At 42.3% G+C, this 22,416-nt stretch overlaps 1 protein-coding gene across 1 annotated transcript in view; it reads right to left on the bottom strand.

Moving 5' to 3' along the window:
* Positions 1-20,405, bottom strand: part of LOC311051934 (limbic system-associated membrane protein-like) — a gene marked incomplete at its 5' end in the record, with an annotated part of 213,702 nt that extends 193,297 nt beyond the window's left edge. Inside the window, one exon of the mRNA XM_084066666.1 lies at positions 20,248-20,405. Within this exon, the coding sequence (XP_083922792.1) occupies positions 20,248-20,405 (158 nt within the window). The remainder of the gene's footprint in view (positions 1-20,247) is intronic.
* Positions 20,406-22,416: the final 2,011 nt, after the last annotated feature.

Below are 22,416 nucleotides of genomic sequence, written 5' to 3'. Positions count from 1 at the left end.
AACAAGAATGATTTAACAGTAGAACTAATTCCTATGATGATAGGCCTACAGCTACAGCTAATACAGTATGTTCAACAATGCTCAGCATAAAATGCAATACTATATTGTATTACTATTCTATACACCATTGACTAGTATGATATCATACAGTACAGTGGATAGAATTGTTGTTTACAACAGCAACAGCTTTACTGGCAAGATAGGTCCAGTAAGGTTCACACTAGTCATGGAGTCCCAGTACCAGCCCAATTTGAAATCTGGGATATTTTGTTGGACAGAGGTTGTCTGATTCCAATAGGAGCTGGTCTGCAGCAGTTTTTACATTCTAAATCAGAGCAGCTTGGGTGGGAGGAATGTTCTTGACGGACTGAGAAAAGCCATTGTCAGGATTCATCTACTCTGCTGTGGCCACCACAGCTCTTGCTGTACAGTATATGATGATGACCATATACTCTAATCCTTGGACATGAAAGTCGATCTTTTCAGGCTCCAAGGTAAGGGTGACCAGAGTTTCTTTGAGATACCTGCACTCCTTTTCCCATAGTCAGGGAAGGCTGATGTTGGTCAAATGGTACCAGGTCCCTTGAGAACCTTCCTTCCACCCAAGCTGCACTGATTCAGCATGTCAGAACCTGGGAACCTTACTGGACCCATCTTGCAGATGCCAGTAAAGCTTGCACCATCCTACTCCACTGTGGCTGCAAAAGTCATAGTGGACACAGCAAATGCTGCAAAGCATCTCGATATATAGATGTTGTATGATTAGGACATTAAAAACAGTCATCACCCCGAGGAATCAAAAGGAGTGTGTGTGTGTGTGTGTGTGTGTGTGTGTGTGTGTGTGTGTGTGTGTGTGTGTGTGTGTGTGTGTGTGTGTGCGCACGCGCGCACGCGCGCGCGTGCGTGAGGGGTGCAGTACGGTACAGTATCAGTTATTGCTTATGGATTCAATTATAAATATAAGCATTCCAATGTGTTTCTAATGCTCAAAAAGCATAAAGTAGACACCAAGTTTGCCAAAAATGACAAAAATTAAGGTAAGTGAAACAAATTTGCAAAACTAATATTTCTTTGAAATATGCAAAATATAGGTCTAGCCACACCCAGTCATAAAGATAAGCATTACAACATGTTTCTAATTGTCAAAAAACAGGATTTAGACACCAAGTTTGCGCATTTATAGCTCATCTGGTTCAAAAGTTTTAGCCAAAACCTTTTTCAGGTAGTGGCCATATTGGATTTGGCCACAATGATGACCCAGAGCGTTGCTGGCTCATATCAGGTACCCTTGCTAAATCATTAGAGCATGCCCTGGGTTACATCAATTTAGGTGCTTTTAGACTGATTCACACAAAATTATTCCTATAGCCCTGGACTGTAATGTGTTGGCAGTTTCTTTTGCGTTTTTTAGCTGTTCTGTCTTAAAATATCAAATTAGAAATATTACACTTTACTATGTTTCCATAAACATAAGTATTCTGAACATTTTGAACACCTCAATAAATCTGTAACTCCAACTGTTTAGCAGATAGAGCCATGTTGGAAGTAGTGCACCGGTTATGATCATTGTAAAAAGGGCGTGGTCATTTTCGGGTATTTCGTCCCGGATAGAAAATTAGTCACAGTTCCTAAGTTGTTCCCTGGGGTCATATTAGCCAAGAACAGTTGAGATATTCTCTCCTAAATTAAGTGCATACATATCTTAGCCAGGTCCTCTACTAAAACTGAACGAGCTGGTGAGGAAGGTGAGATAAACTGGATAATCTACACACCACCAAGACATAGAGACAAACACACAGAAAATGATACACGTACTAGAGATGCACGATATAATCGGTAACGTATCGATATCGGCCGATATCAGCCCATATCGGCCGTATCGAACCGATGTCAAAATAAACCCGATTAAATTCTCCGATATTGTATATATTGTATAATAAAATGAACGAGAGCAGTCTCTCTGCCTGTCTATGTCTCTTTAAGAGAATCGGCTGTAGCTCTTCCCCCTCCACGCACTCTACATGCTGTCTCTCTCAGACAGAGACAGTGAGTGCACTACGCAGCAGGCTGCTAGGCTAAACTGCTACGTGAACAGAAAGTAGTCGAAACTAACAGCAAACTCTTCACGTCCATTAGTTCATACCCAGAACAGTCAGAGGGTTTCTTGTACATCTTAAATTAGATTAGAGTAGTGAAACTGCGGAGGATATATTTCAACACGAATGTGTACATTGCGTCGTTATTTAATAACGACGTAACAAACACTTGTTACACGCGCGTGCGCGCACACGCACGCACGCACGCACGCACGCACGCACGCACGCACGCACGCACACACACACACACACACACACACACACACACACACACACACACACACACACACACACACACACACACACACACACACAGTGGTGGCTCCAGGGAGTTGTGATTGGGAGAGCTAAGGGGGGCTTTATTGTTTAGACACCGGCTTCGAATGCTATCAATGCACTGAATGGGAGATTATCACGTTATATCAGACCATTGAATGGGCGAGTAGGCGACGAGTAGGCGATACACGGGCCTACCCGCGATTGTCAGACCATTCATTGGGCGTAATCAGGAGCTACTGACTAGTGACTACCGACCTACAGCACTTGGAGGCGGAGCAGTCCCCACAATGTTAGAGCAGAGGCTAATGAATTTAGGCAACAGACAATATGAATAACACTAATAACAAACTAGATTCAATGATCTTAGTTCCATAGGCCACATAACATGGTTTTGTGTTATACAAAGATTCAAATCATTCTGTGATGGCTTATAGCATACAAAAATGATGTCATAGTTAAGTTTGTTACTTAGAAGAATATATATAATTAATGTATTTATTCCATAAATATTTTTCATCACAGTAGGGCAAGTGGAGAGGGGGTTTACCATCAACTTTCACCAGTAAAACAAATTAAAATAAAAAATATAGCTGCAAGCAGCAATGAGCGGTTTCGAGAATAGGAGAGAGAGAGAGAGAGAGAGAGAGAGAGAGAGAGAGAGAGAGAGAGAGAGAGAGAGAGAGAGAGAGAAGAGAGAGAGAGAGAGAGAGGCAGTTAGAGAGGGAGAGAGAGAGAGAGAGAGAGAGAGAGAGAGAGAGAGAGAGAGAGAGAGAGAGAGAGAGAGAGAGAGAGAGAGAGAGAGAGAGAGAGAGAGAGAGAGGCAGTGAGAGAGAGAGAGAGAGAGAGAGAGAGAGAGAGAGAGAGAGAGAGAGAGAGAGAGAGAGAGAGAGAGAGAGAGAGAGAGAGAGAGAGGAGAGAGAGAGAGAGAGAGAGAGGCAGTGGCAGTGAGAGAGAGACAGGCAGTGAGAGAGAGAGAGAGAGAGAGAGAGAGAGAGAGAGAGAGAGAGAGAGAGAGAGAGAGAGGCAGTTAGAGAGAGAGAGAAGAGAGGCAGTTAGAGAGAGAGAGGCAGTGAGAGAAGAAATGAACATGCATCAAATTGCACATGTCTGAATTAACAGGGTCATGTTTTGTACAATGCAATTTAAATGTAAACTGTAATGAATGGGATTTGAACCAGGGACCTCCGGCACATGAGACTAACAGTGTATTGATCAAGCTATTCAATCCACATTCTTAGTCAGTGAAAAAGGAGAATCCAACAAAACAAAACAAAAGAGGGAATGAAGTACGTCATACAATGAAAATAACTACTCTCAATAAGAGTTTCATTTATCAATTGCATGTTTATTCATTGATAGAATCATGTTGTGTGCAATGCAATTGAGTTGAAGTCTGCATGAGGTGGGATTTGAACCGGCGACCCTGTGGTATCAAGGCAGATGATTAAGCCATTGGGCCAACAGACCCAAACTGATGAAAAAGGAGTTCACACACATGACACACTTTCACGCAAATTGCTCAGAAATCCTTGGTTTAAATGTTTTTCAAACTGCTCAATATATTTCGGAATGGAAACTAGTGGAAAATAGTCGATCTACAAGCTCACAACGCGCTATCTAAAAAGGTGTGAGATTGTAGATCGGCTATTTTCACAAGAAAGTATGTCATACATAAAAAACAACTACTCTCAAAAGCATTTTGTGTTATTGTCTAAACATTGCACATGTCTGAATTAACAGGGTCATGTTTTGTACAATGGAATTTAAATGTGAACTGTAATAAGTGGGATTTGAACCAGGGACCTTCGGCACATGAGACTCACACTCTACTGGTGGAGCTATTCAATACACAGCCTTAGACAGTGAAAAGGGAGAATCCAACAAAACAAAACAAAAGGGCGAATGAAGTACGTCATACATTGAAAATAACTACTTTCAAGTATGCATTTCTTGTCATCTTTAACAATTGCACATGTATTCATTGATACAGTCATGTTGTGTGCAATGCAATTATAATGAAGTCTACATGAGGTGGGATTCGAACCGGCTACCCTGTGGTTTCAAGGCAGATGATTAAGCGATCAAGCTATTGAACTAACACACCTGAACCTGTGAAAAAGGGCGCCAAACATTTATTTGACACAGTTTCACGCAATTTGCTCAGAAATCCTGGATTTAAATGTTTTTCAAACTGCTCAAAATTGCAGACAATCTAAGGGCAGAGCTTACTGGTCAAAGTGATACATGTGTTCCTCATGAGTCAAGGCACATGTGTAAGCAGGTTTAACGGCTGTCGGCCAAACGAGGCATGACTTTTGCCTGTTTAAAGTTTGCATTTTCAAAAAATTGCTATAGCGCCCCCCTTTGACCAATTGGAGTAAGATTGGTTTCAGTGATACTTGGAATGACCCTCTACAATATTGCAAAGTGTCAAACAAATTTGAGTCTGCATGTATGTGTTAGGGGCAGATGAATAATTGTCATAAAACTGCAATTTTCATTGGCTTATAAAAGCTTAACGTTTTCACTTATGGAAAATCCGCTTGCTCACGTCTGTCGGCATTGGTCCAAAGTTCATGTGTATACAGTTTCGTACAGATTGCTCAATCTGTACGAAAGGAGAGTCTTTTTTACTGCTTTTTACTGCTTTTCATAGAATTCGAAATGGTGGGAGATCTAAAGGTCAGAGGTCAAAAGTCAAACAGTGAAAGTTGTTAGGCATGAGGAGACGCATGTGTGCATCGAAGTTTCATGGCTGTGGGTCAAACAGGGCATGAGTTGTACCTGTTCAAAGTTGGCATATTTCAATTGAGTGCTACAGCGCCACCCTTTGGCCAATGGTTGTGAGTTTCGGGTTTTCGCCGTTTGGCATAGCCCTCTACCATATTGCCGAATTTCATAAAAAGTGACCACGCGGTTAGGCCAGAACTGGCAAAACCGGCGGAAGAATAATAATAGTGAAAGCCAAGGAATGCAATAAGGCTTCGAAGCCTTACAGGCTCTCGAAACCTTAAAAATCAGCAATGAGCTCAATATAAATCTAATATATAATATATCGGTATCGGATCGGTATCGGCCGATATGACCAAGCAAATAATCGGATATCGGTCATAATTTCAATATCGTGCATCTCTAACACCTACACCTAAGTCCTTAGTTTCTGACATTAGCCATCAGGCTCCAAAACCAGTGGTGTAAAGTAACTAAGTACATGTACTCAACTACTGTACTTAAGTACAATGTTGAGGTATTTTTGAGCGGTGCAACCGCTCCTATAAGAGGGTTTAAGTTTTTCTCTCCGTCGTGAAAATTTGTCTTTCGCTGTGACACCATGCTGTGCAGGACATGCTGTGATTGGCTAAAAAAAATCACACCCACTGGGTGTGCTGTGATTGGCTAGCGAGACACATGATGAAATGAACTTCAAACTTCGCAGACGCGCTGTGATTGGCTAGCGAGACGCATGATGAAATTAATAATAATGTAAAAAATGTAAGCACGTCACTTCGCAGGACGTGCTGTGATTGGCTACCGAGATGCATGATGAAATTAATAACTCATAAATATCACCGCTCACTTCACACTGGGTGTGACTTTTTAGCGGTGCCAACCGCTCTATATCTGACTTTGTCTGTGTGTCCGCGTGTCCGGGTGTCCGTGTGTCCGGGTGTCCGTGTGTCTGTCCGAAAAACAAATATTGATGACGACATCAATACAGGGCTCATCAAAGGCACCGCTTCCTTCACACAGGGTGTGATTTTTGAGTGGTGCCAACCACTCCTATATCTGACTTTGTCCGCGTGTCCGTGTGTCCGTCCGTCCGTGTGTCCGTTCAATCAGCACGGCTGATTGGTCAAGCTTCACGTGACACGTGACAATATGTTGTCACGTGTCACGTGACAACATATTGTTGCTGATTGCAACACAAGGATGTAACCAGTTACACTTTCGAAGGCACCACTCTCTTCACACTGGGTGCGATTTTTAGCGGCGCTAGCCGGTAGGATCCTGCTCTATACCTGACTTTGTCCGTGTGCGTACGTCAACGTTCTGATTGGTCAGGCACGTCAACAAAGTGATTGGTCAAGCTTCACGTGACACATGGCTATAAACACATTATAAACACATATCGATGACAAAATGTATCAAAGGCTACCGCTACCTTCACACAGGGTGTGATTTTTTACTTACAAGAGAATTTCCAATTGTCTATACTTGTACTTCTACTCCACTACATCTCAGAGGCAAATATTGTACGTTTCCTCCATTTATTGAAAATAAATTTGAAAACTTTATTTGAAAACTTTAGTTACTAGTTACCTTGCAGATATACATTATTACATTATAAAACATACATTAAACACTTCAGCCCTGTTTTATACCTAGGCTATTTGAAAACTTCCATGAGCTCTGAGCTCAGCGGGCCAGCATCGCAACGCGTTGTGAGCCTGTAGATCTGCTCCTGTTCCAGACTTTTACTTACTTACTAACAGAGTACGTCTACATTGCAGTATTGATACTTTTACTGAAGTAAAACATTTGAGTAATTTTTCCACCACTTTCCAAAACCAAGCCTAACCCTGACTCTGCTACATTTACTACTACTACATAGAGAGGTGCGTGTGTGCGTGCGTGTGTGCGCGCGCGTGCGTGCGCGCGTGTTTCATCATCATCATCAATTAATAACGTGTATCGCTTCCTGAGTGCAGTGTTACAACAGGTGGCTTATAACACCTGCACTCTGTTGTCCAGGCTACAGAGAACTACAGAGGAGGAGGCTCTCTATCCCATAATAGTTGTCAGGGTGCAGTGTGAGATGGCACCATTATTCACAGCCATTATCTGGGTTTCCTCACAGATCCACAGATCCACCTTCAAAGTGACCGACACAGGCGGCACAGAACAGAACTTATCGCACAATCGCATCCTGGGAGAGAGAGAGAGATAAATCCGGGAGGTTCTATGTGCATCGTTGACTTTTTGACTCAAAGTCTGTCTTTGTACTTAATCTGTGTGACATCATTCTGTAGAGCCCCGTGGTGCGCCAACATGTCCTCTGCCTCGCATCCAATCTCGTCGCAGTGTGTCAAAGAAAAAGCACAATCAGAACGGCAGCTAAGTCTAGCATGGAGACTCTGGGAGACAGACATGCACTCATAGGCAGCAGACACATAATTTTACTGTCACATAACATGCAACTGGTGGTGCATGAGTCCTTGACAAGGCCCACTGTAAACACTCGGCGAAGGAGTGCTTAGCAGAGCTGCCAACTCTCACGCAATGAGCGTGAGACACACGCGATGAGACACACGCAATGAGCGTGAGACACACGCGATGAGACGCACGCAATGAGCGTGAGACACGCGCAAATGACCCTCTTCACGCGCACTCACGCCACACATCTTACTTCTCACGCCAACAAATCATCCAAGTGGAAAACTGCGTCAACTCAAGCACTACTGAGATATCCACTTCTGCCGGCATTTGAGCGATAAAGTGAATTAAATGATTGTATCTGAAGTAGCCCCACCCGTTAACTGTAGTGAAAAGCAGAAATGATAGGTGCGTGTGTGCGTGCATCTCTTGAGGGACGCTGCGCGCATTTACGCATGTGTCATTCCATTGATCATTACAGTATACCCCAGACGTTGCCATCTCTACACACACTGTTACACTGACTCCTACTTTCACTACTTTTTTATTATGACTGTGAATACACTGAATTACCACACGACATACAGTATACACTTTATATTCGATTTGATGCATAAGTGAAAGATTCTAGTTCATTGCATGCAATCATAGAAATAGTAATGAGTGGTAATTATTATAGATGGCTCTTAATTTGCTTCAGTCATCAAATACATGTCTCTGTTTAGCTTGTTAATGGATTCAATTAAAACATTTTACTAGCATGTTCCCAAGCCTGATAAAAGTATCAAACTCCCTGTTAAAATGAACCGGAACACAGGAAATTATATCTGCTCTGTTAAAATGAGAAGATGTAAAATGATCACATCCACAGTATTATTCTCCACCAACCACCAGTTTCTGCCTTAAAACATACTTGATTTCATTATTGAGGGTTAGATTTTGGAACATTATAGCACACCCAGCCAGTGCAACATACCAGCTGTACCTGGTTGGCGTATTACAACTGGTATGTTGCACTGGGTGCAACATCAAGTACAACAATGAATACAAAAATACATTTATTTGGCATGCAGTGGTGACTTCATGGGTCGATATTTGCTGCACACGCCACCAAATCTCACTCCAAGATTTTCTGAAAAGTTGGCAGCCCTGGTACTTAGTCACTGCCCAAAGTAAAGTCACTTAGACTTTATAGGGCACCGACATGATTGTTGCAGCATCTGTAATCACAGCTATACATGTGGGACTATCAACTGATTTACATTGACTACATTTATCAACATAAACATCACTCAGAGAAACAACACCTCTCCATTCAAACAGTGAAGACCAGGGGCCTGTTCCTCAAAAGGGAATTAGAGCTTAAGCCTGGCTTTAACACCTATCCTGGCTTAATTTAGCCAGGATTAGGGCTGAATCGTTTCCTCAAAAGCTGAATTAGCTTGAAGATGAGTTTAGCCAGTTCACCCTGGCTAAGTTTAGCCATGACCTGATTCCTCAAAAGAGAATTGAAGCAAGCCTACCTTAGTTACCATGGCAATTTAGCTGTGAAGTTAGCCTGGTCAGGAGCAGGCTAACAGCCAAGTTTACTTAATCCAGTGCCTTGTTCTTCAAGTTTTTCCACAGTTAATTCAACACATGTGTTTGAATATGGACTCATTTTAATGACCTTGCATTCAAATAAAATGAAATAAATACAATCAGATATAATCAAATTAATTATATTACTGAAATAGTGTGTGACCATGAATCATAATTGTTTCACAATGACTCATGTGATGTCATTGTCACTCTGTTAACACTATAGTTCATATTGTTGTTAGATGTTTGATAATATATTGATTAATATTATAAAAAATGTCTATATATATATATATATATATATATATATATATATATATATATATATATATATATATATATATATATATATATATATATATATATATATATATATACAGATGTGCCACTTCAAAACTTCACATGTCCTGCCATCGCCAAGACAGTAAATTTTCAGGGGATTCCCAGGGAAATAAGAGGGACAAAGAAGGGCATTTAAAATGCTGAATTATTTTGATGATCACTGCTTTTATGATGCTAATTAATTTGAGCAACTGGTCAAATCACCTTTCGCCTCATAATGAGTCTGACACCTTGTTCAACACACATTCTTTTGTTCTCATGTATATGGATGTCTGTTGAAGGGAAAAACGGGGGTGTGTAGTGACAACTTCTTTTCAGGGGCAAAACAGTGCATTTTAAGGGCAGAAAAGGGAGGAAAAAAATGCTTTTTCATGGCACTATCAGGGAAAGAACAGTAACGTGTGAAGTTTTGAAGTGGCACATCTGTATATAAATTATTAGTAACGGGTTTGAAAGAGCCTCTTCACTGAATGTAAGTCAATGAGGAGCATATTTTAAATTATCAATTTCTAGTCAATGGAGAAATTATTTTTTATTTCTTGTCCACCTTTGGAGTTACATGATGATGGCAAGGTAACTACACAACCCAAACCTCTACCAAAGTGGTCTTGCAAATGTAGGGTTATTGCGTGTCCCGCCCCCGTCCCCCCGTCCCCCCGTCCCCCGCTCATCCCGTCGCGGCCCCCAGTCGCGGTCAACCCCCCCGTCCCGTCGCGGCCCCCGTCCCGTGCGTCCCGTTGCCGTCCCGTCCCGTAGCGCGCGCGCGCGCGCACACACACACACACACACACACACACACACACACACACACACACACACACACACACACACACACACACACACACACTCTGTGTGTGCTTGCAATACTTTGCCACGCTTTCTCCCTGGATCTATTTATTGCGGTCTCGCTTTCTCGCTTATAATACATTTTACTTCCTTGTATGATTTCATGAGCTGCTGCAATGCTGCTGTTCAGCCACAGAGAGGAACGCCGCTCTGGTTTTGGACTCCATGATTGGTCAAGTTCAAGGATTCTGCTATCGACTTTCATGGTCTTTTATAGAAATACGTGAAGCCTGGCTTCATTATCCTGGCTGGACATAGCCTGGCTTGACAAGGCCTAGCTCGACAAAGTCGCTCCTTTTCAGCCTGGCTTTGCTTCGAGGAACGGAATAAACGAGGCTTATATGGACCCGACTTTGTCAAGTCTGGATTTGGCTTAAGTCCAGGCTTAGTTTATTCACCTTTTGAGGAACAGGCCCCAGGTCTTCTACATCCGGCTTGAACACATGATCTTTTTAAGTCAGACGAGTCCTGGACAGACATGTCTGACTTAAGCACTCGTACGAGCAATAGTGGAAATAGCCGATCTACAAGATCACAGCGTGTTGCAATGCAAAGCTGGTATTGCAATTTTTTTTGGGGGGGGATATTTATTTAACACTGTCATTGGTGTGCTTCACAATGACACAATCACAGTTACATGTGAGAATGAGTTATGATTGTGTGCAACATGACAGACAGAAAAGACCTCACAACCCTCTTTGAACTTAGGCACGACGTGAGCCTGGATCACCCCGCTCCGCTCAGGGAATTGCAGATGAGAGCGTTAATACAACTTTATCCCACGGTTGCTGTGTCGTTAACCCATTCAATCAGGGAACGCATCTGTGCCATTTTAAGATTTATTTGGGATATTCAAAAATATCAGATATACAAGCTCATAGTTCATTTTAGAAAAATCTTCAACATTTGTGGAAATCTTTGAATACATATACATATTTTAAAGGAACTAAAACTAAACTGAAATGAAAAATCCCAAACTATTATAACCTTGGCTATCACTTCCCTTATCCACAAGAACCCGGTCTATCCTTTTGCCTCTGTGCTGCCCCCTATCTGCCTGTCCCCTCTGTGCTGTCCCTGTCTGTCTATAAGACTGTTACATCACCATGAAAATGAAATGCAATTGATAAGAACAGCCTGTATCTGTTCCGGATGGAGCAGAGAGGATTATGGTGCAGATTGTACTAATACTCTCTCTCTCTCAGTCACTCAGTCACTCAGTCACTCACTCACTCACTCACTCTCACACACACTCACACTCTCTCTCTCTCTCTCTCTCTCTCTCTCTCTCTCTCTCTCTCTCTCTCTCTCTCTCTCTCTCTCTCTCTCTCTCTCTCTCTCTCTCTCTCTCTCTCTCACACAGTTATGTTCTGTCACTCATCCATTCCATCCAGGATTGTCCAGCTGTACTTACTTGAGTGAGCGACATGGGATAGGGCCAGTGTTGCCAGATTCTGCGAGAGAAACAAGCAACCAGGTCTAGGAAAACCAGCCCAAAATAAGCGACTATGAGCCAAATGAGCACTTTAACATATACATCAGCTATTTTCAAGTCAAATCTTGCGGGGAAATTATAATAAGCAGATCTGGCAACCCTGGATAGGGCTGTGACGATAACAAATTTATTGTCATTTATTGTCACACAAATAATTCCGATTAACGATTTAATTGTGTGTATGGCGTTGAACATTGGAACATATGAATACAAACTTAATTTATGTTTGCCTTTTTGGCTTCGTAATCAAAAATTGCACAGGGCAGATATGACAAAGAAATTATTGAAATATTTAATAATTTCTTTATGTAAAAAAAAAAAGCAGAAATAGCTGATCTGCAAGCTTACAACGCGTTGTAAGCTTGCAGATCTGCTGTTTCTGCTTTTTTTATATTTGAAAATAAAATTGAAACGATTATGATGATTATGCAACAATAATTGCGATTATCTCAAATAATTGCGATTAGACGATTACGTAACGCTCGGGACAGGCCTAACATGGGAGAGAGAGAGGGAGGGGGGGGGGGGGGGGGGGGGCAGCCATAAATATGCCATAAATGGTGCTCTAGTACATAAAGTGTAGCTACATCTGTCTAGTGCAGAATTAACCACATTAAATACCACTGTCACTGACTGTCTTAGTGTAAAGAGATCACATGTTAAGTCATTTAGAGAGCACAGTGGAGCTGCTGCTATATTATTGCAGTACACTTTCTGAATGACAATCATCAACCTCAATGGTTAATAATGAAGACACATTAAAACAAGTGCATTGGTGAGCCTTAGGCAGTTTAGATTGGTCTAATTCCACCTCCTGTGTAATGTCTGAGCCTCTAGCAGTGTTCACACACACGCCTGTTCTCTCAAACTCAAATTAACCCTTTAAGGCCGGGAAGGGAACGCATGTGTGTCATTTTAAGATTTGTTTGGCTATTCAAAAATAGCAGATACACAAGCTCATAGCGCGGCACCGAGTGCCGCGCTATGAGCTTGTAGATCTGCTATTTTATTTTTTTTTATTGTGAAAATGTGTGCAAATCTTTAGGTTGAATATGCTTTTTTAAAGCGAAAGTTTTTAACTCAAATCTTTTTACAAATTCACTCGAAAAAAAAATATAGAAATTTTACAAATGTCTTGTAAATCCTAACAGTTTTTTTTTAAATATTTTTTTACTTATGTTGCTCAATATTATTATCAATGGTTTTCAAACTTTTTGTGTCAAGGACCCCCAAAATAATATGTATTTGTCCGCGGACCCCCTCCCATCTAAAAATATTTTGTTCCAGGGACACGATTTTTCTAAAAATAGCAGATCTACAAGCTCATAGCGCGGCACCGAGCTTGTATATCTGCTATTTTTGAATAGCCAAAGAAACCTTAAAATGACACACATGCGTTTCCTTCCCGACCTTAAAGGGTTAAAAGCAGAGATCTGGGGTTTTTAGTGACATGGATCCCTCAGGGCAAATCGCAGAGCGAGAAAAATGGTCGTCACGGAAAATAATGAGACAGACAGAGGATTATTGTCAAAGCTCAGATAATTGACCCAGAGGAGAGCAATCTCACAGACTGTGTCACTAATGCTTTAATAAGCAATTGTATATTTCCCAGCGTTTAAATCCCCACAATCGCTTCAGCTTAATCCGTTAAGACCGGGAACGCATCTGTGTCATTTTTCTTTTTTTTCTTTGGCTATTAAAAAATAGCAGATCTACAAGCTCATAGCTATGAGCTTGTAGATCTGCTTTTTTTTTTATCCCGAAAATGTGTGCAAATCTTTGAATAATGTGTTTTTAAAGCAAACATTTGTTAACTCTAATCTTTGCTTCTGGGGGGATTCTACAAATGTCTTCTAAATAGCTTTTTTGAAACAAACTTCTGTTGCTATAATCAGTGGTTCTCAAACTTTTTTCATGTCAAGGACCCCCCAAAATTATATGTATTTGGTCGCGGACCCCCATCTCAAAACATGTTGTTCCAGGGACCCCCCCAGAAGCAAAGATTTGAGTTAAAAATGTTTGCTTTAAAAAGAAAATTATATGTTCAAAGATAAGCACACATTTTCACGGTTCTTCAAAAATAGCACATCTACAAGCTCTCTTGTATATCTGCTATTTTTGAATAGCCGAATCAAATAACGGTTAAAGTGGTTACACAGATGCGTTCCCGCGGTCTTAATGGGTTATGGCTGTTGTGCAACAAGAACACAGACAAAGAAGCAATTAAAAAGTAAACTAGTGAGGCAAACTATTGTAACAAAGACCCATTCCTTCCTTTATGGGTTCATATGGTGTGACTCAGTGGGAACGAGGCTCATTACATTTTGTCTCGTCTTCTTTAGCGTTTCTGTCAAAAGAGGAAAAGTCACATTTTCTGAGGAGCCGCTCAGAGATGTGAGGCATTTTTCACTGACCTACATCTTTTGTATATGAAACATGGCCATTGGGCGATGAGACGAGACTTAATACACTATGATTGATGTTCTTTCTGACTTACTTGGGGCAAATGTCACTCCAAGCAGAGACACAACCGCTAATGGTCCTTCTCCTCCTCAGCTGCAGACAGTGAGGAGACACAGAGGACTTCTAAAGTTCTGAGGTAGTGTTCTGCAGTGGTGGGAAAAGTACTCAAATGTTTTACTACTGTAAGTAAAAGTATCAATCCTGCAATGCAGAAGTACTCCGTTACAAGTAATAGTCCGGAATTCAAAATGTACTTGAGTAAAAGTACAAAAGTATTGGTATCAAAATGTACTTCAAGTACCAAAAGTAAAAGTACTAAAATGTTTGAAAATAGCAGATCCACAAGCTCACAACGCGTCGCATCGCGACGCGTTGTGAGCTGGTAGATCGGCTATTTTCAAATAGCCTATACTGTAGGTATGAAATAGGGCTATGGTTAATGTGTGTTTTATAATGTAATCATTTATATCTGAAAAGTAACTAGTAACAAACGTTTTCAAATAATTGTAGTGGAGTAAGAGTACAATATTTGCCTCTGAGATGTAGTGGAGTAGAAGTACTGGAAATTGGAAATACTCAAGTAAAAATAATACAAATTGTACTTAAGTACAGTACTTAAAGTAAATGTACTTAGTTACTTTCCACCACTGGTAACTATAATGGCTCTCACTACAATCCACAACATCTTGGCAGTCGCTTGTATCGAAACATTTCTGAACATGGAATAGAAGGAGTTCAGTGTGACATTGTTGCTGCCCCCCAGTAAACAAACATTTCTTTTGTCATTTCAGCAGTAAAGCCTGTCGCTCTGTGTTCTTGTCAAAGTGCTGCTCTGAACCCCAGCGTTCTCCATTTCTCCATTTTGCTGTATCTCTAGAGTCACAAATTTGTGAAACTTCACGCCTGCGGGCTGCACTGGAGGAGAACAGGGTATATTACACCTCCAGGTCACCTATATACTGTATCTGCTCAGCTTATGTTATTTGCCTTCAACACATTACCATACCAGTGATGTAAAGTAACTAAGAACATGTACTCAAGTACTGTACTTAAGTACACTTTTGAGGAATTTTTACTTTACTTGAGTATTTCCAATTTTCAATACTTTTACTTCTACTCCACTACATCTCAGAGGCAAATATTGTACTTTTACTGCACTACAATTACTTGAAAACTTTAGTTACTAATTACTTTGCAGATTCTGATTATTATTACAAAACATGCATTAACCACTTCAGCCCTATATATATTTTGGGTATTTGAAAATATCTGATCTATAAGTTCACAACGCGTCACAAAGCGACACGTTGCGAGCTTGTAGCCTATCTGCTATTTTCAAAAGATTTTTAAACATTTTGAAAACTTGAAATGGGACATTCGAGCACTTTTACTTTTGTACTTTAAGTATATTTTAATACTGATACTTTTGTACTTTTACTCAAGTACATTTTGAATTCCAAACTTTTACTTGTAACAGAGTACTTCTACATTGCCGTATTGATACTTTTACTTAAGTAAAACATTTGAGTACTTTTACCACCACTGTACCAGACCACACTGTGCCTCCAAGCCCGCCTGCTAAAAGTCCTCACATTGCGGCCCTGTATTTCTTTCCAAACCCTGTCCAATTTTTCAGCTGGAAAATGGTGTGAAAAAGGTCGTTTTTTTTTTTAAGTGAGCCTCTTGGGTTAGAGTTGTTGTTTATTGTGGCAATGCAGACAATAAGTAAGACTGCAAGTGCTGAGCTCAATTTAAGAAAACAAATGGTTATGCTATCATATTCTCACTCACTACTGATCAATATTATAGGAGAGGGCTCAACACTGGAGCACCCCAGGGATGCGTGCTGAGCCCTCTCCTCTACTCCTTGTACACGCATGACTGCACAGCCACACATGACTCCAACATCATCATAAAGTACGCGGACGACACAACAGTGATAGGCCGAATCGTCAACAACGACGAGTCTGACTACAGAGAGGAGATCAACTCACTGGCACTCTGGTGCCAGGAAAACAACCTCGCCCTTAACGTCGACAAGACCAAGGAGCTGATCGTAGACTTCAGGAGGCCGTGGAGAGATCATGCGCCCTCATCGATGGTGGTGTAGTGGAAAGGGTCAGCGAGTTCAAGTTCCTCGGAGTACACATCGAGGAGGACCTCAAATGGGAGACACACACCACACACGTGAAGAAAAAGTCTCAGCAGCGACTGTACTGGCTCCGCCGCCTGAAGAAGTTCGGAGTAGGACATCGCATCCTCTGGCTGTATTACAACAGTTCGGTTGAAGGCTTCTGGTATGAAAACTGTACTGCCCGAGAAAAGATCAGCCTACAGCGAGTAGTACAATCAGCAGAGTGTATAATGGGAGGCGAGCTCCCAGCGCTCCAGGAACTGTACAAAGAGCGGTGTGTGGTCAAAGCCAAGCTCATGATCAAGGACAAGCACCACCCAAGTCACAAACTGTTCAAAACCCTACAACGACCACGACCGGGCAAGGGGCCCTACCGCAGTATCAAGAGTACCACCACCGGGTTCTGGTGCAATTTTAATCCGGCTGCTGTCAGACTTGTTCAGCAGGCTGACAATAGGCTGTACTGTCTAGCTGGTCTCTGACCTTTTTTGCTCTTCTTGAACACACCTGTGGATTATACCAGGGACAAATGACTTGGATTTAGCTCCTCCTTGGACACACCTGAGGACTACACCAGGTACAAGTGACTTTCTTTTTTGCTCTCCCTCATGGAGCTACTTGCAGATTATACCAGGGTCAGTCTTGTGTGGATTATGTGGTCGACACGCACTGACTTTTTGCACCATAATCCCAGTCTTTTATTGTGCTTTTCTTTTTTTTCTCTAAGCACCTTAACGTCCATAAGTACTGTATATCATGCACAGTATACATTGCTGCTAGCTCAGGCACCTTCGGCATATTTTTTTTATCTCAGGTACTAGTGTAAATATGTAGATAACTTGTTTGGCCTTTTTGTTGTTCTCTTGTTTGATCTCTTTCCCACTTGCCCCCCCCGCCCCCCCCTCCCCCTCTTCTTTCGATGGAAATAACGTTGCGATGGGAACGATGTACGAAAAATAATTTCACCCACTTTTTTACTTTGTAAACCTGTAATGTGACAATAAACCTGATTGTGATTCTATTAGTAGAGGTCGAGGATATTATGGCTGTAAGAGAAAGAGTGAAATAAGTACTAGATAGAGATAAGAGCAGCAACACACTAGTTCTAGGCATCAAACAAAGGAAACATCACAAAAACGCCATCAGAGTCTGTATAGTCACTCACTGGCTGGATAAGCCCACACTTACGCGTGTGCACACACACACACACACGCGCGCACGCGCACGCACACACACACACACACACACACACACACACACACACACACACACACACACACACACACACACACACACACACACACACACACACACACACACACACACACACACACACACACTGATACAGTTAAACAACTGCATCAGCAGCTCAACCAGTCTCTCAATTGACTAATTGGATTGTTATTGAATGTCTTTCCTATTGTGGCTGAGACAGCTAGTACTGTAGGCTACACACCAGCCTCCTTTCAATCCTGTTTATATAAATGGGGGATGGATCGGGTGTGGGGGAGGTAAAGAGCCTTGTTTACATAAATCCAAAATCTAAATCCTCTCTGCATTTTATAACCATCACAAGCACACATGCCTGGAGTCGCACAAACACTGCCAATCTGCCAATAGTAGCATCACAATGACAGTCGACAGATTTCTTTGGCCAACCAGTATAGCCTAGATCAGTGGCTCTCAACCAGTGGGCCGGGGACCACCAGTGGTCCTTGAAGGGATTCCAGGTGGTCCCCAGCTAAGATAGTCAGGAACCAAATGGACCCTTATGGGTCTGTAACTCTGAGAGTGTACAAATGGAACCAAATGGACCCTAACGGGTCCATTTGGTTCCATTTGTACACTCTCAGAGTTACATTAACGTTGATGTTTACAATATAAATTGGGGTCCCAGAGATATAAATGGGGGTCCGTAGCCTAATGCATGTCAAACTGGGGTCCTTGACGTTAATGTGGTTGAAAATCACCGCTAGAGCCGTAAAAATCTTCTCTTATGAGGGTCCTTGGCATATCTTTTCAAATGGGGGTCCGTCCGTGGGCTAATAAGTGTCAATTTGGGGGTCCTTGACATGAAAAAGGTTGAAAACCACTGGCCTATTTCTTCTTCGCTCCATTCCTCCGATCCGCCGTTTAAAGATGCTCGTGCAGTCATTATTAGATCGCATCTCTGTACCCTGTGTGGAGCACTTTGTTAGCCTGGGATCCAGCCTGATTCGTTACGTTCGGCGGACTTTTTTCTCTCTCTCCGCTTATCAGTCTGGAATGCACCCCATTGACTCGTTTTGCAGAACTACACTGGAACTACATATGTTACGTTAGGCAACGTCGTTGCTGATTGGATGTTGTTCAAACGAATGACGAATCACAACGATCACACTGTTTTTTTTGTCCCGCCCCGCACCACAGACCAATCAGAAGCCACGGCACGACTCGAAACGTTTGTCATGTCCCGCCTCCCTTGGAGATAGGAGGCATTCCAGACTGAGAAGCGAAGAGAGAAAAAAAAGTCAGCCGAACGTAGCGAAGCAGGCTGGATACCAGGCTAGCACTTTGTGGTCCTGCTTTTTTTCCTCTTATGTTTCCATAAAAACAATGATACTGTAGCATCTAATTGAGCTTTCCTTCCGAAGCAAAATCAGTGCAATTTGTTTAGTGCGATAAGCTTGGAAGCTATAATTAATTCAACACATCCTCGCAGCACAGACTATATTAGACATTCATCCACTTTGTTTCTATCACTGCATTCCCCAGAGAACCCAGCCGCTTCATGCAGTTTATAAGCCACCCTGGCTTTAGAGAAACATCCTGTTGCATCCGTTATATTAAAAAGCGATTGTTTGCTAAAGCGAACATTTGCAAAAGAAATAAAGTTTTTTTTTTTTTTTTTTTGCAAATGATCGCTTTTGCAAATAGCTACACATTTCTTTGCAAATGACAGCTATACCCATTTCGATGAATTGAGTACAAAAGACCCCAATGGAAACAAGCCATAGGCTTTCTTGAGTTTAAAATTCTCTTAGCAGACGTGTACTTTCCTGTGCTTTTTTTTTTTACAAACTGCTAATAAAGTATTCAATCAATCAATCAATCAATCAATCAATCAATCAATCAATCAATCAATCAATCAATCAATGCAGTCCTCATGCACAAAACCAAATGTGTTGGGTCTGTTATGGTTGTTTTCAATGTGTCGTAGATATTCATTGTGGAAGCATGTCTGTAGTGCAGGGGTCTTCAACAGGGGGTCCGGGACCCCTAGGGGGTCCTCAGAGCTACTATAGGGGGTCCGCCAAATCTTTGTGTGATAGGATTTAGTTTTTTACATTAACCACTTCAACCCTAGAATTCCTTTTCTGAGGGGAACATTAGCCGAAAATAGCCGATCTACAAGCTCTCAACGCCTCGCGCTGCGAGGCGTTGAGAGCTTGTAGATCGGCTATGTTTGCCAAAGAGGCTATAGGTGTAGAGGGAAAAAATAGCAGACTAAGTACAAAAAAAAACTTTAATCTGAAACACAATTTTATACAATATAGAGTAGGGGGTCCCTACTTCATCTCTATCTCAGCTAGGGGGTCCTTGGCCTGAAAAGGTTGAGGACCCCTGCTGCAGTGTGTGTGTGTGTGTGTGTGTGTGAAGGAGGATGATGGATGCTGAGGAGAGCAGAGTAAAGTTGGTACCCAGGCAGACAGTCCTACCTGATTACGGCTGTGATCAGGTAGGACTGGATATCAGGTAGGTGATATATAACTATATATTATTATTACATATATATATATATATATATATATATATATATATATATATATATATATATATATATATATATATATATATTTATTTAACCCTAACCCTACCTGATGACGGCTGTGTCTCCCTGTCGGATGGTGACGTTATCCGTGGCTCGCTGCATATCCACACTCCGGACGGGGAATCCTGTGGGAATAAGACACAGGAGTCTGAAGAAAGAAGCCTGCAGTTGTCTCCAACATGATGATCTGCGTCCAACCTGCATCTTAACACAGGAGCCAAGCGAGCCAAGATAGATCCAAAGAGAAAATAAAATAAAATAGTTGTCCACTCCTGAAAACGTGTAATTCTTTACTCCATTATGTCCCAAAACTCCTGGATATGATGTGAAACTATGTTATCCGACACAGCAGCAGAATATAAAGGCTTCTTATTCAGTGCGACTGAAGATAAAACACTTTGGATGAAACACGTGTGTGAATTATTATGGTCTGACTGGTTCCACGGATTTGTGCGCTACACTGCTCACTGCATCCAGGACAGCAGAGCAATGAGAGAGAGAGAGAGAGAGAGAGAGAGAGAGAGAGAGAGAGAGAGAGAGAGAGAGAGAGAGCTAGGAGGCAGATCAAATGATCAGCTAGTCCCTCCTTAAAGCGCTCCACCCCACCACAGTGTGTGTGTGTGTGTGTGTGTGTGTGTGTGTGTGTGTGTGTGTGTGCGCGTGCGCGCGCGCGCGTGTGTGTGTGCGTGCGTGCGCGTCTATCCCACCCTTCTTCCATCTCCCCCTCCTCTCTCTTTCTTTGTGACAGTCTCTCTCTCATTAACATCATCCCCCTCTCCTCTCCTCTGCTCTCCTCTCCTCTCCTCTGTTGGTTGTTAGGACAACAGCACCTCCTCCTGGGGTCTCTGCTCTTTGTGAGACACTGTGTGTAGGTGAGACACACACACTGTGTGGAGGACAGACACACACACTGTGTGGAGGACAGACACACACACTGTGTGGAGGACAGACAGACACACTGTGTGGAGGACAGACAGACACACTGTGTGGAGGACAGACAGACAGACAGACAGACAGAAAGACAGACAGACAGACTGTGTGGAGGACAGACAGACAGACAGACAGACAGACAGACAGACAGACAGACAGACAGACAGACAGACAGACAGACAGACAGACTGCGTGGAGGACAGACAAACAGACAGACAGACAGACAGACAGACAGACAGACAGACAGACAGACAGACCATAGCCGCGGGAAGACCTTTTAGGTTAGGGGTGCGGTATGCGGGCTCACATGCACGCGCGCGCAGCGCGCGTGCATGTGAGCCACCCGCGCGCGCGCGCGATTTTTTTGGGCGGTTATGGGTCGGGTTCGGTTCATTTTTTGGAGGTTCTGGGCGGATTGGGTTAGTTTCCCCCCCAGTTTTTGGTTACTTTATTTAGGTTTTAGGGTTAGGATTAGGGTTAGGTTAGAGTTCTCTCCGCGGACGAAAAAAAAAACACTTCAGCACCACGGAGAGTGGACAGCGACGCTGTCACTGCCGTTGCATAAACACACTACGGCATTGTTTTATTGACAGACTGCTTTAGCTTTTTAAGACCACAATTAAGTTAAGAAGAGCAAATTAACAAACTGACACAGACAATTAACCAGGGCAGGCTTAGCTGAAAGGCAACAGCATTTTTATTAACAGTATTATTATTAATACAGAAACAGAAGAAGGCATATTATAAATTTGCAGCAGCTGGCACAGCGGCCCGGCCTTCAGAACACAATAGAAGAATACGCTATATATAACACAGTGCATGGCGTTCAAAGAAATTATATTTAGGGCAGGCGAGATTTTTTTCTGGGGGGGGGGGGGGTACACGGGGAAAAATGTCGGGGGGGAATCTCGGGGGAAACAAGTTAACAACAACACTGCACTGACTACAAAACTGAAAAACGTTAATAAAAACAATATGCAAGTATAACCAATCAATCAATTATTCAGCGGTGGTCTCATGTTATAGTTTAATGGCTCAAGCTGCTCTCAGACTCAGAGCCCCTTTTATGCCAGCTGAGTACAGGTGATGGCCCAGAGACCCCCACTCCTGGCACCCCATGAAGATAAAGGCATACATTTGCATCACTATAGGCGACGTCGCTCCGCTGCCTGCCCGCGTGAATGGACGAGGAGGTCCGACGGCCACTATTCTCTTTGGATTTTTTTCACTGCCTGTTTTTCAGTCTTTTACTTTAGGGGAGGCTAGATTTTAGTTGGGCAGGCGG

Source organism: Gymnoscopelus microlampas, assembly GCF_963454915.1.
Source record: "Gymnoscopelus microlampas genome assembly, chromosome: 1".
Lineage (NCBI taxonomy): Eukaryota > Metazoa > Chordata > Actinopteri > Myctophiformes > Myctophidae > Gymnoscopelus > Gymnoscopelus microlampas.
The sequence above is the reverse complement of the archived record's forward strand: the minus strand, read 5'-3'. Positions and strand labels throughout refer to the sequence as shown.